General features: G+C 38.7%; 1 protein-coding gene across 2 annotated transcripts; it reads left to right on the forward strand.

The window, feature by feature from the left end:
• The first annotated feature begins 3,080 nt into the window (after window positions 1-3,080).
• Window positions 3,081-25,048, forward strand: TAF1A (TATA-box binding protein associated factor, RNA polymerase I subunit A). 2 transcript variants are annotated; one of them, XM_070734367.1, is made up of 12 exons: window positions 3,081-3,145; window positions 5,535-5,678; window positions 7,750-7,919; window positions 9,318-9,431; window positions 10,178-10,376; window positions 11,376-11,506; window positions 15,559-15,717; window positions 17,812-17,878; window positions 19,532-19,655; window positions 20,738-20,898; window positions 23,119-24,796; window positions 24,844-25,048. In XM_070734367.1, the coding sequence occupies exons 2-11, from the start codon at window positions 5,543-5,545 to the stop codon at window positions 23,238-23,240; spliced, it is 1,383 nt and encodes a 460-aa protein (XP_070590468.1). In that variant the 5' UTR covers window positions 3,081-3,145; window positions 5,535-5,542; the 3' UTR covers window positions 23,241-24,796; window positions 24,844-25,048. The 2 variants fall into 2 exon arrangements, with proteins under 2 accessions (XP_070590468.1, XP_070590469.1); XM_070734368.1 differs by having other exon boundaries at window positions 7,753-7,919.
• The last annotated feature ends 962 nt before the right edge of the window (window positions 25,049-26,010 follow it).

Consider the following 26,010-nt stretch of genomic DNA (forward strand, 5'->3'; position numbering starts at 1 on the left):
TTGTGAGCTTGGGTCTTAATTTACCCAGCTGCTGTGCAATGAGTCAGTTTCCCACAATTTAAATTTATTTGCTTGTTTCCGTAAGTTAAAGTTTCAAAACAGGTAGATTTTACATCCAAGGGATCTCTCCCAAAAGAAAAATGAAAAGGGAGTGGGAGATAATTCTTCAGGTAGTAGTAAAACAGTAAAACAAGCAGTAAAACAGAATTTAGATTGAATTCTGGGAGTTGAGGTCCCCATGTCTTAAAGTTGGCAAAGTTGAAAAACACTGACTTGGATTAAAGGAAAAGATTTTTAACTTCTGAAAAATATTTTTCCTGCACGTTGTCCAAGACAGTAGGCTGCAAGACAAATAAACCCACCTTCTCTGGCTTTTATTAGTTTCTTGAAAGGATTAAGCAGGTGAAAGATGTGATCTCTGAAGATATGGTTGAATGCAAAAGTACACAAAAAGTACAAGGAAATATATTCACCTAGGAATCTGACATAAAAAAGCCAAGGTTTGTTGGATTTTGTGTCCTCCCATGAAAGAAGCAGAGAGCCTGCTCCCTATGAAATGTACAGTAATTGTGTTCATCTTTGAATGGCTGGCAGAAGTGTTTTTTTTTAAATAACAAAATGTATAAAGTAGGCAGAGTTCCTGGTGTCAAATACACATTTTATGACTTTGTGCAATCCACTGTATTTGTCCAATCATTGCTATTTCTGTTAGTAACGTGTCAATTTGTGTGTATAACTAGTTGGGTTTTACAATGTATAACTTAAGCTAGCAATGTAGGTTAAAGTAATTAGCAAACTAGTGCTTTAAGAGCTGGTGTTGCAGTCAGCTATAAGAGATCTTGCTAAGAACCTAGAGCAGTTATGAAAAAGCTTTTTTTGCTCAGGTGCCAAAAGAGCATTCATGTGCTATCGTACATGCACAAGTGCTCACACCCATAATTTAATGCCTCCATGTTTTACTCTGTGCATCCTTGATAACTTGGGAGTAACACAGGCTCACTTCTTAATGCCTAACATTTCCTATAAATAATCTTAATTATTAACTGACAATGCTGCAAATATGTGAAAACAGATTGTTTTATTTTTGTTCCTGTTATTCCATACTATTCTTTGAAATCCTCAATGCTAACCTAAATGTTCTGAAAAGTGCCCTACTATTCCATTCCTTAAATGTAATTTCTAAATATAGTATAAAAGTAATTTTTTTCAGCTGTCTTATTTTTCTTTGTCCCATACAAAGTGGAATATTTACTATATATCAAGTTCTTCATTCATCTGTATAAATGGTACATAAGAGGAAACATGACCCAGAACACTAATCCAGAGTTAGTGTCAGTAAGTTACATAAAAAGGCCTCTGGGGTGCTTTAGAATCCAGAGATATCATTTCTGGCTCTTCATTAGACAAAGAATTATTTGAAAAGTTTCTGATTCTCAGCCCCAAATCTATTTTAATTTATAAGTATACTGGGAAGTCCCTGGCATGCAAGTTCCTTTGCAGACTTTGGCACATATCCATAAAATTCCTCTATGGCCATTTTTATTGTTTATAGTTTACCAAGTTATCAAAGAATATGTTTTACTATACAGATGCAAACTATGATGACTTTTAATGTGTATAATGAATAGAATTTTGCCATAGGACTAAGAATTAAGGACTAAGAGGACAACTCACTGGACTATTTTAGATCACAAAATAAAATTTGGTTTGTCAGCAGTGGGGAAACCATACTCTGAAAGAATATATGCAATCATGCAATCTTATTTTTCTCCACGTGCATGCAAAGCTAGAATAGTCTGAGAGAAAAAACAGCAAATTAACAGTTAACACGCTGAGCCAATGAACATTTAACCATAGATGGAAGAAATGTCCTCATGAACAGTGATTAGGCTCTACATAGGAATGGGTAGATTACCAGTAGGACTAATTAATATACTAGTCCCAAAGAAACTGGAGAATGTGGATTTTCAAAGGTGATCACAGCTGAAGGGAAAGATTAATTCTCTATTACAGTATGCTTTAAAAAGGATAGAAACTTCCTTGAAACAAGCTGTTTCAACAAAGCTTTCTTGACACCAGCGTAGAAGTGCTTAACCATAGCCTTGTTTGTCGCAAAGGTGCTTTTTTAGGAGACAATTGCACTTTCTTGCCCCCCCTTATTTATTAACTTATTTATTAATTGGACTTCTCATCCAGCTTCTTCAGGACTGACAGGATAGTGGGGAATGGAAAGATTTATATTCTTTGCAGACAGACAGCTGGTCATTTGCATTCTTTTAGAGTCTTTGAAGCCCTTGGAGGTTTATCACCCCCCCCCCACCCTAAGAAAGTCCAGGTGCCTAGAATAATCATGACCTAGATCACTGAGAATCTCTGTAGACATTGCCTTTCAAAATATTCCTATTTATTTATTTTATTTGTCATACAAATATAGTATTGTATTGTAGTATGTTTAACATAAGTATAGAGACATTAGGACAGGAACGGTAGGCACAAAGGTATCTAAGCCTTCATCCCTGGAATTTTTGGGTGATGCCCTGACCTGCTTCACTAGGCTCAACCCTCTGAAAAGGGCCCTCTGGAAATGACTCTGAAATGGGGCTTACATTAGCCTACATGTAAATATTTTAATGCAATACTACACAACTAGAGTTCATAATATAAAATAAGACAGTGCTGCACAGCAGTGAAACCTAAGAAAAAAAGCCTGGAAAAAGAACTATTTGTCAACCTATTAAACCTTGTTCTTTCTTCAATTTATCTAGGTTACAACTGTTATGTAGTGAGAGACCATCAAAACTATAGAAAAATACGTAAAGGATGAACTGGTATTATCTTCAGGCTTAGAAGAACAGACCGCGCCCAAAGAACTCTAATGCGAGGAAGGGACGTAGCAATAAAGCAATCAGGCACGAAGGGGAAAGGATGCACGCACGCGCAGGCGAATTGGATTTTCTTTGAAAGGCAAAGGAGTATCACATGGCCCAAAAGTTTTCGTGGTGCCCACAGAAAAGATGGCGCTCGCTGCGGCAAAGCACCGGAAGTGAAAATAAAGGCGTCGTCGGCGTCGTGGGGTAGAATGTAGTGCGCATATTCTCGGAACCGGAACGAAGGGAGGTGGGAAGAAAAGAAGTTTCCTATCCCGGTAGGTAGCGCTAATCTAAGAATTTTCACGTGCTGTGCTCTCACCGGCTATTAGCAATTAAAAAGAAAAAAGAAAAAGAAGTAGCACATCCTGTTTTACGAAGGATGTGTATGCGTGGTTGCTATTACAGCATTTAAATCTGAGATCTTCAAACTTGGCAACTATAAGACTTGTGGACTTCAACTCCCAGAATTCTCGAGCCAGTTTGGGGACCCCTGATTTTAAACCAACGAATTCATTGCCCGTTAGCCAAGCAATGTCGTAAAACATCTTTATAATATGGGTTTTTATTTTTATTTATTTGTGATCGTTTTCCTTTTGCTCGTAAAAAAAGTGCTTAGAAAACTGTCCTGCAAAGGCCAGTTGAGTTTTCCTACTTTGCATCTTTGGGTTAATATTAAAACTTATGTCTTTCGAATTGTAGGTTCTGTATAAGCCAGGTGGGCTCTTAATTCCTTTCAGTTCACATTATCTTCTACTTGGGAAGCCCTCTCAGGTCAATGGCAGCTTTTTTTTCTGTAATTTTGTACTTGTAATTATTTAGAAATTACAAGATATAAGAAAAAAAGGTACATAAAATGACTTACACATACACACACACACAGTGATTTATATAGGACCAAAGCTCTTACAGTATATAAGAAAAAAGATACATAAAATTATTCATACACACACACACACACACACACAAAACACACAGTGGTTTCTATAGGACCAATGCTTTTATCAAAATGATGAAAGGAGCCTTGCACTTTAGGACTCATCCTTTTGCCTACGTGCACACAAATGACTTCATCACACATGTATAAAAGAGTGGCTTATAAAGCTGCAGGGCACGATTTATCATTTGCCACCCTCCTTCCTATTCCTTTGCATAGCACACAAAAGTGAACACAATAATATTGAAAGCCCAGGGAAAGCAAATATTTTGAAGTTCTTGAATTGTTACAAGGCGAGAGACTGTTTCAGTCCCAGTGGCAATTAATTCCACAATTTGGTTCCTACCACAAAGAAAGCCAGGTTGGTTGTTTAAGTGCAATTCATCCACAAACGTGGTCCATTGATTGAGCGCATAGAGTACTCTATCCATACGTTCATAGCCTTGGAAGTAGCTTGCTCTGTAAAACTATATACCACCTTGACAACCTTCAATTGTACTTGAATGGTTTTTATAGCCAATGAATCTGATTTAACTTGGATAAGGGGGGATCTAGAACAAGCTCTCATGCTAATATTGTACTGGGTATAATCTGGATGCCTTCAAGGCCATGAAGAATGCATTGTAATATTCAAGCTTCAAGGCTAGTATTGCATGAATAACAGAACAGGTTTGTGTCCTCCAGATAGGGACAAATCTACTTTATTAGATTATCTACCAGTACCTATCCAGATCATTGGTAGGATGAACAGCTTGTTTATATTGTAAATCTTTTTCTAAAAGGAACAAATCAAGAATAAACATATCCCGTACACTTAAGGAAATCAGTAGCAGGTCTCTCTTTTTGAGCCACTCTTTAGGATATTGAAACTTCAAAAGACTTATTGAGAAGTCTAAGAGAAATTAAAATTTTAGATCCAGGCATTTTCTGGTGCTCATTTATTGCAGGGGGCCCCCAAACTTCTGGGCTATGGTCTTTTCAGAACTGGGAAGTGGGATTGGGTGGTGAGTGTGTGCAGCTCTACTTGTGCAAATGGTGGGCTATCTCTCCTTGCTGGGCCACAGTAACCTGGTTAGAACCGGGTCATGTAAGCAGCAGGCAACTGCAAACACACAGTTCTGGGAGTGGCAGGTGTCGTGCGTGAAACTTCACTTATGTGAGCGACAGGCACTTGCACACAAAGCTCCTTTGTGAGAGTGCCTGTCGGAACTGTATTGGAACTGCACTTGTCTGCCATTTAAATAGAATCATCCCCTCTCCTTTCCCCACTGGGCCACCAAGCCAAAAAGGCTGGGGACTGCTGATTTACTGCATTTATTTATGAAGTCATCACTACTGAATATTCCACTCATATAATCCAATATTGTCCTAAACAGTTATAGTTATAGTAGTCTTAGTTAATTAAATTTCCTAATATTGCTTTATTTGAAATGTTCTTGATGTTTAAGTGCTGGTTTTTGTAAGTGTATATTTCATGAAAAAACTATACCTGGGAGCCAGTTTAGGGATACAATTAGTGTAGCTGTTAAACAAAGAGACATATTAAACAAACACATTTAAAATGTGTGCTTTTCCTCTCTCCTGTTTTTGCAGATAATTAGATTTTGAATATTTTGTTTATATGTTTTACACTACTGTACAGTTGATGGATTTTCTTCTACTTTACTTTAAATCTGATTATAACAATGTTTTTTCTCTCTATTTTATTTCTTATTCTTAAACAAATATAGTCATAGAAATGGATAGCTTTGTTGAAGAACTGAGACCAGAAACAAGATGGCTGTCCACAGAAGAAACAGAGGATGAGTCTGCAACCAACCCTCTGGTTCCAGGAATTTATTTGCCTTTATTGCCAAAACATTTCAGCAACCCAAGTACGTTTTAACTGACATGATGGAAAGTAGGGATGAAGGAAAATAACAAAATCCTTTGGTCATTCTCTCCCCTTCCCCCATATAGGCTTTCCACAGCCTACAGTACATTATAGTATTAACTTTACCTTTTATAACCAATAGTTTTCTTTGAGAAAATTGCATAATATATCTCTTGAGTGCCACTTTGAAATGCAGTTGAGGAATGGTATATTGAACATTAACATAGCACGGAATCTTCATTTATAGAAAAACTAGCAATTAAAAAGATGGCTTCTAACCTAGCTGTTGCCCTGACATTCCCCCCTCCCTTTTTTGCAAGGAAAATTCAATTGGGTAGCTCTTACCAGCATGCTCTGCTGTAGTATATATTATTTTTATTTATTCATTTGTTGAATTTTGGTGATGCGCAATTGCTAATTACTATTACTGTTATGTGGTGATGTAACATCATTAACAGGATACAGATTGGTAATCGGAAATCATGTACTGGAAACTTGCTGAAATCAGGAAACAATAAGTATTAATATAAATTGTAAGGATACAAGCAACAAGTTAGAGCTTAGGTCTAAGGTTTCTAAGCCTAGGATTTCAAGTCTGGGGGTATTGTTCTGTTTCCACAAATTCACTTGTTGCTTTGGTACAAAATGTGAGATATTGAGGTACGTGCAAAAGTGGGTGGGCTAGAGAAATAGTAGAAAATTAGAGTAGCATCTGCATCTGCCTTAGATGTATTTAATAATACATCTAAGTAAAAGAATTATAGAAGCAATTAAACTGTAAATAGTGGACCTGAAAGTATTTGAAGAGAAGAGCATTGAACTTGAAAATTTATAGAATTCAGAATTTTTTAGCTGAGTCGAGGACCAATCACATGATCTGTCAAAACTGATTACAATATTATTTTGTACTTTTAGATGACAATTGATTACCAAGATGTTGTGCTTTTGTATACTGTACACGGTTTACACTAAAATTGATTCTTGTATTATTGAAAACAGACCCTGCTCCCAGTCACCTACATCATAGTCACCTCAGGGCTTTACTCCTGTAATGAGCTCCACATGGGGCTGCCCTTGAAAAGTATCTGGAAGCTTCAGTTGGTTCAAAATGTGGTGGCCGACATGGTTTTGTGCAAATCTAGATTTCTCTTGTGGGAGCTGCTTTGGTTATCTCTTTGCTTCTGCATCCAATTCAAAGTGTTGGTTAGCACATTTAAAAGCCCTACATGGCTGGAGGCCAGGTAATTTGAAGGACCATCTTTTTCCAGTTACATCTGTCTGATCAATCAGAGCAAGGAGGCCAGGTGTGTTAGATCCATTTAGTGGGACCAAGATGAAGGGACTTTTCTATGGTGGTTCCCTTCCTAGGGAACATCATTCCCATGGAGATAAGATTGGCCCCCGTTTGAATAGTCTTTTGAAAGTCCCTGAAGATATGCTTTTGCCAGCCAGCCTGGGGACCCCAGGATGATTTGAAGCCCATCAAGTGATTTGTCTGAATGTTGCTGCCAGGAAGGTAGAAATGTATTGTGTTTTGTATTTGGGGTCTTATCTTTGTAAGTCTCCTGAAGTCAAAGTGACTGAGTTGGGTGGTTGTATAAATGATCTGGAGCTTTAAAGATGATAACCAGCATCTTGGATTGTGCTAAAAAAACCAACCCCACCCCTGGTAGTAAGGGCAGGTCTTCCAGATTTCTTAATATTCTTTGAGTAAGATATTCCTTTTTATTTTATTTCCATTGTAGGAAGGATTATTTATGTTGATGATGATTATGCAATCATCAGAAAAAGAAAGCTAAGGTTCATTTCTTAATGCTTTTCAGTTGATGTGACTCAACTGAAAATCCATGAATTTGATGCTGCCAAGTACTGATAAGATTTCTGAGATAAAAATTAATGGCAAATTAATGCAAAATATATTATTGGAAATTCACATTCCAGATATGAATATAACATTCACATTTTTTTTCTGTGAATGACAAACTTAGTTCCATAAATGCTTTACGTATTTGTAATACAGCATTATTTGTAATACAGTATAAATAACCAACATTTTCTTACGTTGGTTGAAGCAGATATGGCTGTGAAATCTTCAGAATTTCTAAAGGTAAAAGAGGATTGTTTATGCTGTATCCAAGATGCTCTCTTAGAAAGTCAGTGGCAGAGGGCTGCAGAATTAATGATAAGCTACTTGGAAATGCTGGAAACTACATCTTCACATAAAAGGGTGATGGCTCAAGAGGTAGGTTAAATTAATTAACACAACATCTTTGAAATGAATAGAAATATATCATTTCTCTAGCATATGTGCCTATATAATATAATTAAGAAGAGGATAAAAATGTCCCATTTATGCATTTAGATGCATGACATGGGACGTTTTTTCATACATTTGGGCCAGACTATTTACGGGACTTTCTCTTGTTGTATACCGTCCAGAGACCTATAAGAGCACACAGATTTGGCCTCCTCCAGGTCCTATCAACTAAGCAATGCAGGTTGGCGGGACCGTGAGGGAGGGCCTTCTCAGTTGCTCTCCCTCTATGGAATCAACTCCCCCCTGATGTCTGTACTGCTCCCACCCTGTTGGCTTTCTGTAAGGCCACAAAGACTTGGCTTTGCTGACGGGTCTGGGGGCCATGAACCAACAACAACCATGGCCAAATTGTATAAATGTCTAGTATGCATGTTGGGTGAATTTATTATGTTTATTATGGCTTTTAATTAAGGTTTTACAATTCAGATTTTATATTTGACTTTTGACTAGTGTTTTTGTATTTTACACTGTTGTAGGCCGCCCTGAGTCCTTTGGGATTGGGGAGCATAGAAGGGATTGAGCAGCATAATGTTTACATTAATTAATTAATTAATTAATTAATTAATTAATTAATTAATATTTATGAGATTTATTAGATTTGTATGCCTCCCCTCTCCCCTCTTCATTAATGTAAACATTCTTTAGGGCATGGGAATCTTTGAAAATTTGAATGGATGTAGTGAGTGCTCTCACAAAATGTCAGAGTAAGTTAAAATGGAATAATCTGTTCAGAAAAAAGTTTCCAAACAATGCAGCTGATTGTGAAATAATTAGTTGACACAAGGCAACCTGTTGGCTGGCCTTCACTTCCTGTTAACCCTTTAGGGGGCTTCTTGCAATTCTCTATTTTACCTTTCATATTTTTCTGGACATTTAAGCAAATTGCCTAAAGCTCTATCTTGCCCTATCTCCTATCCTTTTTATTTTATGTAATATGGGTTGGATCTATACTAGCTCCTGTATTCTGTGTAAATAAAGATGATACGGGATGGTGTTTTGATTTATAGAATGCCAGATTTCTCTGTCTGCCTACCTGATGGCACAGCTTATGGGGAACTGAATATGGAAATTATAATGTTCACAGGCAAATGTATTGGGAAGTTGGTCAAGAAAATCAAGACAACAACTTTGGCCACACCATTGAGTCTGCCATTTTCACTTTCTTGCTCTCTCCCACTTTGGGTGTCTCTTCTCATGGACATCATGTTAGTGATTTTGTTGTAAATAATTGCATAAATTAAAGGTGTGTCAGTAGTTACAGTGCATTTTCTTTTAGTACTATGGCTTTATGACTTGTTTGGATTGCATTTTCTTCCTGATTAGGAGATCTGGAGAATAGGAAGTGAAATCTTGCAGCAGCATCCACGGAGTAATATAGAAGAGGTCAACTATTTTGCAGATCGGATGAAAAATTTAGGAGTTAAGAGATATTTAAAGGTAAGGAAAAAAACCTGTCAAGGTAAAAATAATTTTAAATCAACATTTTAATATTGAAAAAATGTTTTATTATGAGACTTCCTACTGATTCTTTTAAGAATATGATATAATCTTAGAGAGGTTAAATATAAATACATTTATAACCACTATAAAAATGGTCAGAAGCCACATCTTTATATTCCCTCCTTACATTTCCTTCCTTCCTTTTCTGTTTTTTAATTTTATTTTCTAATATTTATATTATTTCAACTTGCTAAAATTTCTTTGATAAAATTATATTAAAAAAGAAAATATGCTGTTATTGTAAAACTTCAATATAAATTTTTAAATTGTGCTCCATATTTGATATTTCTGATAAAATATATGGCTTCAAATTTTAATGACACAGAACTATATTTTAATTATTGCTCAATTAATTAATTATGGTTTTAATTATGGAACTGCGTGGTTCTGTAATGGATTCTAACTGAATACTGGAAGCATATTTTTTCCATAACCTGGGAAAAAATCATATATATGAAAAACTGTGATTGTTTTTATAGTAAAGATCTTTGATTTCTTATACAGCTCACCATATAACATATCCATACACAACTGCAGTTGAAAGTGGCCCCTTGTTATTAAAACAGAATAGGCATAACTCTTATCTGAAGTTATTGGGAAGATTTACTGCTGCTTTGTTTATGCATATTTGCATTGAAAGTTGCTGCTTCTATTCAACCTAGTAAACAAAACTCAAATTACAGATTTCTTTAGAGCATGCCTTCCACCTTTTGTGCAGTGGATTTGTGGATGAAGCCTATCAGAACTTGAGCTTGACTGAAAGTTGGCGATATGGAGAAGAAACTGTTGCTCAGGAAAAAGAGCTGAAGCTTATTCAAGCTTATAAGGGGCTGATAGACTACTATATGTGGTTAAAAAAGAAGACGGATCTTTTGGAGCTGGGTGAGTTTGTGCAGTTGTCCATGCATTTTTCACTTCCATTCATCAAATATGAAAGGTGAGACAAATTTTTGGCTGAGTTCTCCAGCATGTTTACTAGGAAGAAAGTCAACTCCATGGACCACTTTCACGGGCTTATGCCAGAGTTGTTGCAGCTCGATTTTTAGATAAGCCCATGAAAGTGGTCCCAGTGGTACTTGGCACACTGGGCGCAGTGCCAAAGGATATCAGTGGACATTTAAAAACCATCAGAATTGACAAAATCTCCATCTGTCAATTGCAAAAGGCCGCTTTACTGGGATCGGCAAACATAATTCGCCGCTACATCACGCAGTCCTAGGTGCTTGGAAAGCACCCGACTGGTGATGAAATACGAAATCCAGCATAGTGATCTCATTTGCTGTATTGTATTGACATAATAATAATAATAATAATAATAATAATAATAATAATAATAATAATAATATCCAAAAGTAGCACCCCAAGGCAATCAGTTTAGAACCAAATATATCATCATTTGGGGATAGCAAGATATTGAGATATACAACTCAGATTATTATTATTATTATTATTATTATTATTATTATTATTATTATTAATTTATTAGATTTATATGCTGCCCCTCTCCAAGGACTCTCTTATGAAAGAGATACTGATGATAACTTACCAGCTTACATTATTGTGGAGAAACTTTGATGGAATATTTTGCCAGCTTTGAAATTGATTTTTTAAAATCATTCTCCCTCACCATTCATTTTATTGTTTGGCTTCTTTGGTATAACAAAAATTCAGGTGATCTGAAATGGCAGCTCTTGTATTATAAATACGATATATTTTCTTTGTGTGTTCAATTTGAATTACTATATTCATTGACTACCGTATCTCTTTTTAAAGGCTTTTTTATTCTGGAGGATTTTTGAAAAAATGATTTTAAAATGAAGGATAAAATTGTGTCGTCTGTTTCAAATTAGATTTATCAGGTGGATGTCTTGCCTTTCACAGATGAAGATAGCTGTATGCAAACTTCTCTTCAGCAGGAAATGCATCGCTTGTACCAGCAGGCTAAAGTCAGCCTCAGGGAAATAATCAGAATTCCTGGAGTTTGGGATCCTTTCGTGATTTGTTATGTGGATGTAAGAGCACCCTTTGTACAATAGATTTTCTATATGTCACATATTCACTTAAACATTTAAATATATTAAAGGGTTAAATAAGGTCCAGGAGGGAAGTGTTTTTAATAGGAAAGTGAACACAAGGACAAGGGGACACAATCTGAAGTTAGTTGCGGGAAAGATCAAAAGCAACATGAGAAAATATTATTTTACTGAAAGAGTAGTAGATCCTTGGAACAAACTTCCAGCAGACGTGGTAGATAAATCCACAGTAACTGAATTTAAACATGCCTGGGATAAACATATATCCATCCTAAGATAAAATACAGAAAATAGTATAAGGGCAGACTAGATGGACCATGAGGTCTTTTTCTGCCGTCAGACTTCTATGTTTCTATGTTTCTATCTGGATGGCAGTCAGATGGGGCAGCTTGAGAGAGTCACTAGATAACTCAGTGGTAAAGGCTTTTGCGGAGGTTTGTAGATTCAGAAATTTGTGAAAGTGCTATAAGCTATACCATCACACAGTTACCTGTACAGTTAGTCATAAAATGATTATTGGACGGCTGGTATTGTCTTATGCTTAGTTTTATGGGCATGAGTCAAACATTTGAAGTTGTATATTTAGCTCTTTGTAAAAAACTCACAAAACAAACCCTCACAAAACATTTATTTGTTTTATATGCTATCTTTTATTCTGGAGCTTAAGGCAGTTTTTATAGGGCTCCCTTCTTCCATGATGTTCTTCTATGGCTGAGCCTCAGTTTTCCAATAGGAGTCCAACTCTTAATTATTACATTCCATTGGCTCACAATGTCACAGAAGGCATGTTAACACTGATGCAGCTAAAGGTACTTAAAGCTGCCTTGCTCATGAGCAGCCTCGTAGGAAAATAGAAAAAAAGAGAGGCCTGGCTATACAAGTGGCAATGATCCTAGGGCTATGATGGTGAACGTATGGCACACGTGCCACAGGTGGCACGGAGAGCCATATCGGAGGGCAAGCGAGACTTTGTGCTATGTTTCAGCTCCAGCATTCATGCGCGCACTGGCCAGCTGATTTTTCGGCTTTGGGAAAGGCCATTTCATCCTCCCGATGCTTCAGGCTAGGTTTCCTGGAGCCCCGGAGGCAAAAAAATCATCCTAGGGGCAAACCAGAAGTTCAGGAAAATGCACCTCTGGTTTGCTGTTGTGCTGTTTTTTGCACTCCGGAGTGTTCAGGGAAGCTTCCGAGTGCAAAAAACAGCACAATGGGCAAACCGGAAGTGCATTTTCTAAACTTCTGGTTTGCCCATTGTGCTGTTTTTGCACGGGTGGCAGTGCGGGGTGTGTGTGTTGCACATGTGTGTGGGGGAGGGAAGGGGTGTGTGCACTTGCACCATACTACCACACCACCCGTTTTGGCACGTGAACCAAAAAAGGTTGGCTCTCACTGTCCTAGGATTTCTTTCATTTGGCTTTTGCTGATTTAAACTATAGTGATACTTTGTCTTACAAACACCTCGTCATACAAACCTTTCGAGATACAAACCCGGGGTTTAAGATTTTTTTGCCTCTTCTTCCAAACTGTTTTCACCTTACAAATCCAAGCCGCTGCCACTGGGATGCCCCGCCTCCGGACTTCTGTTGCCAGCGAAGCGCCCGTTTTTGCGCTGCTGTGCTGCCCTTGAGGCTCCCCTCGCTAGGAAACCCCACCTCCGGACTTCCGTGTTTTTGGGTGCTTTGCTGGCAACGGAAGACCGGAGGTGGGGTTTCCCAGCGAGGGGAGCCTCAGCGAAATCGCAGCATAACAAAAATACGAAAGTCCGGAGATGAGGTTTTGAGGACTTCTGTGTTTTTGCAATGCTGCAATTTTGCTGATGCTCCCCTCGCTGGGAAACCCTACCTCCGGACTTCCGTTGCCAGTGAAGCACCCGTTTTTGCATTGCTGGGATTCCCCTGCAGCATCACAAAAACATGGAAGTCCGGAGATGGGGTTTCCCATGGAGGGTAGCCTCAGGGGAATCCTAGCAGCGCAAAAACAGGCACTTTGGCTGGCAAAAGGAGTGAGTTTTGGGCTCGCACGCATTAATCGCTTTTCCATTGATTCCTATGGGAAACATTGTTTCGTCTTACAAACTTTTCACCTTACAAACCTTGTCCCGGAACCAATTAAGTTCGTAAGACGAGGTATCACTGTATTTATGAACCACTGACTATTTACAAATTACACTAAGCCATAATGTGATTTGATGACCTGTAAATTAAAGTTTATGATTCCACGTGTTTTTATGGCATCAACCAGTCATGGGCTGGACCGGAACAAGGGGACCAAAATATTAAGAAACTAGATTTTAGGAAATATTTCCTGATAATATGTATGACTCACTGGAACAGTTCTCCTTCATTGGAGGCCTGCAAACAGAGGCTGGAGATTATCTGTCCAAAATGCTTCTTACATAATATGTGCTATGATATTTATTTTTTTCATCATGCATACACAGATCCCTTTTCCATATTTATCATTGTAGCAAAATCTTCCTTGGTGCTGCAGTTCATGCAGCTGACAATAGGTGGCCCTAGGGCACAGATTTTCAGCGGTGAGTTAAACACTGAAAAAAGAAGCAACTGAAGGAAGCAGAAGAGGAAATAAAGACAAGTGGGGAAGTCTATTGGATAATGAAAAAGCAGAAAAACTAAATGGGGCAGGGGAGAGAAATACAGGGAGGTTTAGTGGGCAGGAAATTGATAAAGTATTGGGGAGGCAGCAAGTGGGGACTGCTAAGAGAGCAATCGGGTTGGATGGACCTCAGAGATCATGTCCCGCCCCCTGTGCAAAATTTGTTCAAGCATTTTGGATGGATGGCTCTCCGGCCAATAATGGGTTTCACTTAAACTTTGCTACTGGTTCGGAGATGTGTGCATGTGCGCCCTTGCTTTGCATGGGCACACCACTTCTGCACATGTGCAGATTGTCTGTGATGACGTCCAGGCGGGTGGGCCGAGCCTCCTGTTGCTGCTACCTGTTCGTACGAATTGGGGCAAACCGGTAGCAACCCACCACTGTATCCCACCAGTTTAAAGTCTATCCAGCCCATTTAAAGGTTTTCACTGAAAAAGGAGCATACAGATTCGGGAGGCAAGCTGTTTCATTGCTTGAACCGATCAGGAATTTTTTTCTCAGAAAAAGTTCACTCCATCCTTTATATCAGTGTTTCCCTTGGCAACTTGAAGATGTCTGGACTTCAATGTCCAGAATTCCCCAGCCAGCATTCGCTGGCTGGGGAATTCTGAGAGTTGAAGTCCAAATATCTTCAAGTTGCCAAGGTTGGGAAACACTGCTTTATATGATAGCCCTTTAAGTTATCCAAAGAAGACTGTCACGATCTCACCTCAGTCTTTTAACTCCTTTTACTCCTTTTTTCCCTCAGGTGACGAAAGTGTGCGCGCACATGCTATTGTGCATGCGTGTGTAGCCACACCCATAATTCAATATAGGGGAAGGGTGAAAATGGCTCCTCCCGCTGGAGGCCGGAAATGGACCATTTCCTGATTTCCGGTGGGCCCAGTAGGCCCATTTTTTGCCCCACCCCAGGCTCCAGAGGCTTCCCTAGGGGAAGAGTGAAAATACCCTCTCCTACCCCCCCCCCGGAAGCCAAAAACGTCCTTCCAGAGCATCTGTATGAGCCAAAAATCAGCGGGCCAGCGGGCACATGCATGCTACAGCTAACCTAGGACAATGCTCGTGTGCTAGCAGATATGGCTCCGCGTGCCACAACGCAAGTTCGCCATCGCTGTCCTAGGACTTGGTTTCCAGGCCCTGCACCATCTTAGTAGTGTTAGCAGGCAGAAGCTTGGATGGACCCATAGGGGGAGAGAAAAGCTTGTCAGGGAGCCTTGGGGAAACAAATCTACCTCCCCTCCGGCTACACCTGGACCCATATGTGTTTGTTCCTTGCCTTAATGCAATTTAAAAATAATTGCACTGTTAAATTACTTTTTATTTTAGTTTCATTTTGTTGCAAAACAGTTTGGTTCTACTTTGTAACATGGTGTCAGTTTGAAATGAACAGCTGAGCATTTATGTTCTTTTAGTTGCTGGAACATTATGAGGAGTTTGAAGAAGCACGGGAAGCGTTAAGTGACTATGCGTATAATTCCAAGTTCCCTTCCAACCCTAATGCTCATGTCTACTACTACCAGTTCCTAAAGAGAAGGGGGGAATCAAGGAAAACACAGATCTCTGCACTTCAGGCAAGAATTCTGGAGTTTTACTGTTCTGTCTGTTTGTTTATGATCCTGTTGTTACTCTCTTTTATCTATGAATAACGAAGAAGACAAATCAGCTCATCCAAGATTAATGTTTTCTTGGAAGTTGAATGTGTCTGATAGTGTACCAAATAGCTTGCTGAAATCAACAGAACTTAACTATAAGTAATCCTCAACTTACTCCTGATCATTTTACAATAATTTGGAGTTACAACGGCATTGGAATGGTGCTTTATGACTCAAAAAGCATTTCTGACTGTTGTAAAATGTCACAGAGAGAGGGAGGGAGGGAGGGAGGGAGGGAGGGAGGGAGAGAGAGCGAGAGAGAGAGAGAGAGAGAGAGAGAGAGAGAGAGAGGGAGCATGTAATCACATTTCTGCTGCTTGGCAGCCAACTTGCATGAATGACCAGTTACAACATCCTGTGGTCATGGGAATATGATTTGTCACTCACAATTTCCAGTGTGGAGTTTTTTGGCAATTTCTGGCAACCCTTCCCTCCCCCTCGCTCATTTGGAAGAATGAATACACTTAATGATTGTACTATTCTTTTAAGGACTCTGTGATTCATTTAACAACTACTGTGAAAAATGTTTTGAAAAATGGGGATGGGGTGGGTCTGGTGATGCTGGCACTTAGCTTAACAATTGAAGTGATTTACAACATAATTTCTGGTCTCAGTTATCATAAATTGAGAATCACCCATATTTGTTTGTTTGTTTGTTAAATTTATTTACTGCCTATCTGGCCATGGGGCTACTCTAGGTGGCTTATAACAACAAAAAGGAAGAAATGAAAAGAGCATAAACAGAAGTAAGATAATAGAACAATAAAACAATGGAAAAGAACACAACACAAGAATATCCAAAAAGATGGATGGGCAGAGAGCGGAAAACAAAAGAAGGGGGAGGCAGATGGAGTCTGCCATCAATTCAGCAGCTACCTCCAGTGTGAAACTTCCCCATCTGGACCCCAGACCAACCTGTAGAGCCAGGTGTTCAGGTTCTTGCAGAAGGATAGAAGGGTAGGGGCAGATCTTATTTGTAAGGTAAGGTGTTCCAAAAGGTAGTAGAGAAAATGGCAGGGTTGCTTTAAGAAATTGCAAACAGATGCCCATGTCATGTCCAAACCACTTTTATATTTGTAATTGAAATATTATATGTAGCTAAACCACCAAATCCCATGGGATTGACATCATAGACGTCAAACAAACAAACAAATAAATACATAAATGCATGCATGCATGCTCTGGGTGTAAAATGCTCAGATGAGTACTTTCTAGAACACAAATTAAATGCAATAATTGCACCACAATCCTAAAATAGTCGTCGTATAAATCTGTCACTATTATTATAGTAAGTGTGCAGTGCCAGTGATCTTAGCAATAACTGAAATATATTAATGGACTGTATGCACCATATTTACTTAACAAAACATAATTTTTTGATGCTGGAATATTTCAAACTCTTCAGTGCAGTATGTACCAAATATACCGGTAGTCCTCGATTTACAGGCATAATGAAGTCTGGGATTTTGGTCACAAGTTGTTGCAGTTGTATTTAGAGGCACTATGTGAACAGACTCAATTTTATAACTCTTTTTAGGATGGTCATTATAAGCGAATCACACCATTTTCTTTTTTGTATAATAAATTTTTTATTGATTTTTTAAATAATAAAATACTGTGCTCAGTGATGCATGCTCCCGCCACCCAACAACATTGAATCACACCATTTTCAGCAAAATATGTTACAGATCATGCAACCAGGAGATGTTCCACCAGTCACCAGACCTTATAACCAATGAATCTGTTTCTAAAATTGGGGGCATTCAATCTCATCATATGCCCAAAATGGAATAATTTGAATGTGTGTGTGTGGCCATCATAACTTTGTGGATGGGCTGTAAATAGATTTGTATTTGTTAAGAACTGGTGGTAAGTTGAGGACTACCTGCGGCTCTGAGGTGAAACTGACAGTCCAATCCTGTCCTCTGGTATAAATATCTGCAGGTACCTTGTGATGTAAAAAATGCCTAGTTTCGGTTTCCAAAATTCATCAGTTTTCCTGTTTCTTCCTAGATCCTCCATGAGCTTGTTCCATCCCATGAACTAATGCTGGAATTTTACAACTTACTTAAAAAATCGAGTGAGTCCTTTTAAGGCTATCCCAAAATTACACTCAGATTGGTTGCTCTGTTCCTCCCTTGAGCCATAATTAACATAAAAAGTTTCAAGCAAATCCTAATGCAAATAAAATTTTACAACCAAAAGTACTTTTTGCTATCTCTGACTTATTTTCCGAAGGAAAGCAAAACAACTTTGTTCTACTTGCATTGGTTACAGCCTAAGTAAACTATCGTAAGACATCCTGTGTAGAAATGATTTTGCTTTGAAAACATCATTGTAAATGATAGTGCCTGGATGCTTGGGAAAGCAAAGCACACTGGTTACATTATATTGTGTTAATTACTGTTTCCTTATTTTCTTAGCTCAATTGATTTTACTGGTTTTTATATTTAAAGGTTTGTTAGATTATTATTATTTAAATCCCCTGAATTACTGTGAACCTGCCCATACCTTTGTTATAGGCCCCTCTGTTTCTGGTCCACTATTAATATCCAGTAAAGGACAGAGCTTGTTTTAGCTGTGGCCTGCTATTTTTGAATAATATATATTGTTTATTTTTTTTATTTTTTATTTATTTATTAGATTTGTATGCCGCCCCTCTCCCAAGACTTGGGGCAGCTCACAACGATAAAAACAATATTATAATGGCACAAATCTAATATTAAAAATAACTAAAAACCCCATCATAATTAAAAACCAAACAGCACATACATACCAAACATAAATTATAATGAGCCTAGGGGAAAGATGTCTCAAATCCTCCATGCCTGGCGGTATAGGTGGGTCTTAAGTAGTTTACAGAAGACAAGGAGGGTGGGAGCAGTTCTAATCTCCGGGGCAAGTTGATTCCAGAGGGCTGGGGCCGCCACAGAGAAGGCTCTTCCCCTGGGGCCCGCCAGACGACATTGTTTAGTTGACAGGACCCGGAGAAAGCCAACTCTGGGGGACCTTATCGGCCGCTGGGATTGTTGGCTTTTTAAGTTATTTCTTTTAAAAAAACTAGTTTTTATCACATAATTTTTATTCACTTTATATTGCGTTCCTTTTAGCCTCATATAATTTCCACCTACTGTAGTTAAAAGTTATGAATTACCATATTTTTCAGCGTATAAGATGCAGCTTTCCCCCTAAAAAAGAGGGTGAAAATCTGGGTGCGTCTTATACTGCGAGTGTAGCCCCACCCAGCCTCTGAAACAGAGCTTCAAAGGCTGAAAAAAGCCTCTGAAATTGAGCTTCAGAAAAAAAGCCTCTGAAATGGAGGTTTCAGAGGCAGAAAAAAAACAAGGTGCAGACCTCATAACCAATGAATCTGTTTCTAAAATTGGGGGGGCAATCCACCCACCAATCAGCTTTTTTCTTATTTTCCTCCCCAAAAACTAAGGTACGTCTTAATACTCTTGTGCATCTTATAGTCTGAAAAATACGGTAATGTGTATCTTCAAAATGGCATTTGGTTGGGGAAGATTCATGTATGGTATCTTACAGCTGCAAATTGAGGAAATTATATCCAGTTTAATTAGTTGCTCCTGCAGCTGTTACTGGGTTTTTGTCTTTGGTATCAGAAATTTAAAAAAAGAAAAGAAAACCCTCACCAACTGATAATGAGAACTTATAAAATACTACATAGTATTATAGAATACTATAAAAATAATGGGATCTATTCTAATTTCAGAAAAAAGAAAAAAACATAAATTACAGCTGAAAGTTATTTTTGCAGTTTTGGATTTTGCTGCCTGGAAGGAAAATGTAAAAGCTTGGAGTTATTTGGCAAAACAGATAGTAGAGATTCTGCAAAAGTAAGTCTATCAGACCTTGTAGTGTGATTATATCTATATAAATAATGTTTGTACTACATGTATTGCAAAATACTAATGTGCTTTAATTTTCTTAGCAAAAGGTTCTAGTCCTCTAAATGAAATGGGATTCATTTCAGATGGAAATAGGACATTCTTAAAAAAATAGAATCTGAAAGCTAGAGTTGGAAATGTTCAAGAAAATTTACCAATCTCCTTAGTGAGCATTAGTTAATTTTCATAAGATACACAATTGGGAAGGGTTTCTTCCCTTAAATTAGACTTTAGATGATCCATCTGAAGCAGGTCAAACATCAAAGTAAAAATAACTATATTGAACTCAATGCAATTTCATAGTAATGTGCTGAATTTTTAAAAACCAGTTACATAAGAGTTTTTATTGCTGGATTCCACTGAAAGATTCTAACTAATACAGGACAAAAACTATACTGTGCCCACAGTGACATTTAATTAGAACAGAACTGTTTACTTGGCTTTCCTGGCTAACATTCATCTTGCTTTGCCTGTTTTTTTGAATTTAAGCTAGATTTGAGTTAATTTTTAGTATGACTGCATTTATAATTGGGAAAACAGAAATTACCGTACCTTAGATCTTTTGAAGCAATGTATGCTTTGTACCTGATCTTTGAAACCTTTTACAGATAGCCTTTAACTTAACTATTTTAAATTAGAACGACACTAAAAAATGTGACTTATGACTGTTTTTCACACTTACATCCATAGTCATATGAGCAAAATCCGTCTGCTCGGCAATTGGAATGTATTTATGATGGTTGCAGTGCTCTGGGGTTATGTGACCATCTTTTGTGACCTTTTAACGAACAGTCAACACAGAAGCCCAAATTCATTTAACAACAGTTGTTAAGGGATTCACTTAACAACTGCTGCCAAAAAGGTTGTAAAACGAGGCAAAACTCACTTTAACACTTAGCAATGGAAAATTTGGGCTCAGTTGAGGATTACCTGTAACAAAGTATAAAATTCCCCTGCCAAACCTTGAGATATATCTATTCGGATTTAGATCTGGTTCAGGTATTCCTAGGTTTTCTTTGAATGTTTTTCAGCTTTGATAAGCAATTTCACTGGCTCAAAAAGGAGTGGGATAGTCGAAAGGACTGGTGGCCAACTTTTCATTTCAGTCTTTATTTGGCCAAAAGTAACTGGAAGGAAAACAAAAAACTCACTTGTGAAAAAGTTCTGATAGCTGGCATATTGTTGGGAAAAGGTAAGATTTTCTATCCCTATACATTAATGAAGATTTCAAATTTATTTGTTATTATTTATTTATTTATTGGATTTATATGCCGCCACTCTCCGAGGACTTGGGGCAGCTTAAAACATATAAAAACAATGCAAAATCATAATCCAATTAATATTAGAAAAGTTAATCTAAAACCCCAACAATATTAAAATCAGTCATTACTATTCACAACAAACATACGCTACATTCGTTTGGCCAGGTGGCTAGGATTTAAAGGCCCCAAGCCTGGCGGCATAAATGAGTCTTGAGACTCTTGCGGAAGGCGAGGAGTGTGGGGGGCAATGCGGATCTCTGGGGGGAGCTGATTCCACAGGGCCGGAGCCCCCACAGAGAAGGCTCTTCCCCTAGGCCCCACCAAGCAACATTATCTAGTTGACGGGACCTCAACGGTTGCTGGGACTCATGCGGCAGGAGGCGGTCCCGCAAGTAATCTGGTCCGATGCCATGTAGGGCTTTATACTATTTAAATACTATTTTTTAAAAACAAAACAAAACACCTATTCCTCTTTCCCCCATAAAGTGTGCATAGTCCATGTCAATGCCAGGAAGAGCTTTGTAGGTAATTATCAGTGCACTGAATTGCATATAGATGAGAAGTGAAAACTAGTGCCAATATAAAATTAGCAGTGGCACATTGGCATCATAACTACCTGGGCCATTGCATTCCAACCAGTTGTGCTTCTGAGTAATATAAGGTGTGTTCCAAAAGTAATGCAATTATTTTTTTAAAAAGTAATTTATTGAACAGATTTGCACAAACACTTAAAATTCTTCAAAGTACTGTCCTTGGGCCTCTACACAATTTTTCCAGTGACTCTGCCGGTACGTGCCCTGGAAGACATCTTCGGGGACCTCTTGCAAGGTCTTCATCACGGCTGATTGGATCTCTTCTATGGATGAAAAATGCACCTTGCCACATTGTGCTACGAGTCCGCGGGTTCCTGGCCAAACACCAGGTGCCAACGCTGTCCCACCCCCTCTATAGTCCTGACGTCGCCCCAGCAGACTTCTTTTTGTTCCCAGCCCTGAAAGGAACTCAGTTTTCATCCATAGAAGAGATCCAATCAGCCGTAATGAAGACCTTGCGAGAGGCACAGACCAGTAATGGCAGAGTCGCTGGAAAAAATGTGTATAGGCCCAAGGACAGTACGGTGATACCTTGTCTTACAAACTTAATTGGTTCCGGGATGAGGTTCTTAAGGTGAAAAGTTTGTAAGACGAAACAATGTTTCCCATAGGAATCAATGGAAAAGCAATTAATGCGTGCAAGCCCAAAATTCGCCCCTTTTGCCAGCCAAAGCGTCTGTTTTTGCGCTGCTGGGATTTCCGTGAGGATCTCCTCCATGGGAAATCCCCACCTCTGGACTTCTGTGTTTTTGTGATGCTGCAGGGGAATCCCAGCAGGGGAATTCTAGCATCGCAAAAACGAGCGCTTTGCTGGCAACCGAAGTCCAGAGGTGGGGTTTCCCAGCGAAGGGAGCATCAGTGAAATTGCAGCATCACAAAAACACTGAAGTTCTCAAAACCCCACCCCGGACCTCTGTGTTTTTGCAATGCTGCAATTTCACTGAGGCTCCCCTCGCTGGGAAGCCCCACCTCTGGACTTCCGTTGCCAGCGAAGCACCCGTTTTTGCGCTGCTGGGATTCCCCTGCAGCATCACAAAAACACGGAAGTCCAGAGGTGGGGTTCCCCATAGAGGGGAGCCTCAGGGGAATCTCAGCAGCGCAAAAACAGTGCTTCGCTGGCAATGGAAGTCTGGAGGTGGGGCATCCCAGCGGCGGCGGTGGGTTTGTAAGGTGAAAATAGTTTGCAAGAAGAGGCAAAAAAATCTTAAACCCTGGGTTTGTATCTCAAAAAGTTTGTATGACGAGGCGTTTGTAAGACGAGGTATCACTAGAATTTTAAATGTCTGTGCAAATCTGTTCAACAAATTACTTGAAAAGAAATAATTGCATTACTTTTGGAACGCACCGTGTAGGTCATATTTCAGTTAATAAAACAAAATCTAAAATACAGTCTGAAACTAGTCTATATTCTCTTTGTATAAAACTAAAGAAAATGTGTCCCGTTTAATTGACTTATTATGTTTAGAAGAGTTGAAGTCCACTTGGGTCATAAATTAGTTTAATGTCACTGTTGGGTCACATTTGTTCTAATGCCATTTCATTTTTGCATATTTTTAGACTGCAAGTACTTTAAACATGTCACCAAAGAAGGTTGTAAAACTCAGAAGAAAAAGTTTCGACAGTTGAAGAAATTTGTGAAAGAACACAGCTGGGTCTGTTCAAGATTGGCTGATACGTGATTACTTAGTATCAAATCTCTTGATTTTTCAAGGGTGTTAGATGGTTTTGATGTCTTATATATGCAAGTTATCCTGACAAATAATTTTTGTAAAATTCAGGTTGTTCTTGAGATATTTGGTGTTGCAACATCCCTTCCCTTCCCCTCCCAAAAAACTACATATGATCCCATTTTGAAATACTGTTTCTGCAGCAACCCTTGGCTAAAGGGATGCTGCGGCATTGCTATCTCTCTTTCCCCTCTGGCCTACCTTACTGGCATCCCACTTGGTCTACTGTCCATGCCTCCTGGAAGCATCTGCCATTTTCCATATACTGACAGCTCCTTGTGGAAATGACCGTTTTCAGAGCCTTCTGCCCTGATTGGCTGAACATTGGGATACTACAATGTTTCCTGGCTCTTGCTAAGCTTTGGTGATGCCAGCTGCCCTGGATGCAAAAGTGGAAACTTTAGGATTATCTTCCCAAAACTGTTCCCCTTGCTTAATTTTTCTCCTCCTCCCGAAACCCATATTTCTTCAATAAAACATTAAAAAAGCTAGGGAAACAGACTTGTTGATCTTTCTTGCCCCCTCCCATTAGGTGCTGAAACTAGACTCTCTGCCTGTGAATTTCAGTCTGGATCTATTAACCATTTCATTTGCTAAATTTACTGCCCACCTTAGCTTAATAAGTGACTGCCAGGCTGAAGAGTAGAGGAAAGGAAGGAAGGGAGCAAAAAAAGTCTGGAGCTCAGCTCAAAAGGTCCAGGAATCTAGAGCCTTGGCAACTTTAAGACTTGTGGACTTCGACTCCTAGAGTTCCTCAGCCAGCAAAGCTTAAAGTTGCCAAAGTTGGAGACCCCTAATCTAGAGCACAACAGGTATAGCAAACGGCCAACCAGCACAGCAGAAGCTGGCTCCTTGGAAAGCTTTTTGCTACATTTCTTACTCCCTTTCCTAAAGGAAATCGGACTAGCAGGATAAAGCTTGGAAACCTTTAGGAAAGCTGTTGCTATTTGTCCGATTCTAGCTTCCAGGCCTTTTAACTTCCACTTTTTTCCTGGTGTTTTTTTTTAATGGAAGAAATTTGGGTGGGGGGAGTTTAACAAGGGAAAGATTTGGGGAACATCATCCTGAAGCTGCCTCCTTTGTATGCAGGTGGCTGGCTTCCCAAAAAACCAGCAACAGCCAGGGCAGGTTTGCAGTATCCCAGCTGATTGAAGTAGAGGCCTAGCCCACCAGTGTGGTTTTATCATCCATGCATAGAAGCTTGTTTAGAAGCTTCACTGGTATTGGAATGCGGTGTTGGGCCATGATCTAGCTGGGCTCTTCCCTCCTGCTGAGCTGTTTTTGGCTTTGCAAACCTTTTTGCTGTTGATCTTCTCCACTTAACAACACACACATTTGTTTAACAGCATCAGGGAGAGCCGACATGTGTGTGTGTGTGTGTGTGTGTGTGTGAAGCAAGACTGTTTTGCTTAAGGGCCGTTTCCATTTGCGGCTGTAATGGGCAGGCTCCATTACTGTCATAGGTTGACGACTACTTGTATTGTCTACTGCAGTGTTTCCAAACCTTGGCAACTAGAAGATATTTGGACTTCAACTCCCAGAATTCCCCAGCCAGCGAATGCTGGCTGGGGGATTCTGGGAGTTGAAGTCCAGATATCTTCCAGTTGCCAAGGTTGGGAAGCACTGGTCTACTGTATGTATAAGAATTGTATTTTATTTTTTTTTACAATAAATGTTTCTGTAATAAATCTCTCTGTAGGAATGTATTTTTTTACTTGTTTATGTTTATGTTAAAATAAAAATGGAGGCTTTAGAGAAAACAGACGTTTTCATGGATAAATTATATTACATTTTAATTTACATTTCATATGTTGGAAATACAGTAGAACCCTTGAAACTTTATACATTTAAAATGTTTATATGGCTACCCATCTTGTGGCACACAACTCAAAATAGGTTAAATATGGAGGTGGATAGTGGTTGTATATAATATTTGAACAGGCACATGGTATTATTGGATGCGTCCTAAAGCAAATATTTTGGAAGGCTTCCTGGTTCATGGCTAACTTGTTTTGGTATATGAGGGACCAAGCTCAAGAGGTGGACAGGACTAAACCTTTTGGAAAGTGTTGAAGTTAGTCCCTTAAATAACTACACAGTGTAAGCCATTCATACTTTTATTTTAAAAATCATATACTGTACTGTATCAACTGTAATTAAATTTTAAAAGTTCCCAATTGTTGGCCTCATCCATCTCCTTTTACCCTACAGAACTTTGTCACTTAAGTTTACAGAGTAAGTTTCCCCCTTTTTTCCTGTTCATTCCTTCCTACCCCCTATTTCCCTCTCCCTTTTTTCTTATATTTATAAATAAAATATATTTTAAAAAAACCAAACAAACAAATGGAACAGCCTAGCACTGTTCATCTTATGATATGAATGACTTATGTTTTCAAAGTTACCTGTACTTCAGTGCATAATAATGCAAAAATAAATGAACTGGAAAAGAACTAAGATTAAAACTTAAAATAGAGTTAATGTTAAGGTTCATTAGACCCTGGAAATAATATTTCTTCCACAAGAAATTAAACTGATCTTGACTAAACTAATCTTGATCACATGGTATATTGATCAGTTTTCTCATCGTGATAGGAAAAAAATCAGTTGGCAGATGGTTTAAACATGCCTTCCATCAAGGATTTTAACTGAAGTACACCACACTACAGTTTTTCCATTGAATTGAAAAATTATTCGTAGCTGCTGCCCATACAGGGTAAGACCA

The sequence above is a fragment of the Erythrolamprus reginae genome, chromosome 1, assembly GCF_031021105.1.
Source record: "Erythrolamprus reginae isolate rEryReg1 chromosome 1, rEryReg1.hap1, whole genome shotgun sequence".
Classification (NCBI taxonomy): Eukaryota; Metazoa; Chordata; class Lepidosauria; order Squamata; family Dipsadidae; genus Erythrolamprus; species Erythrolamprus reginae.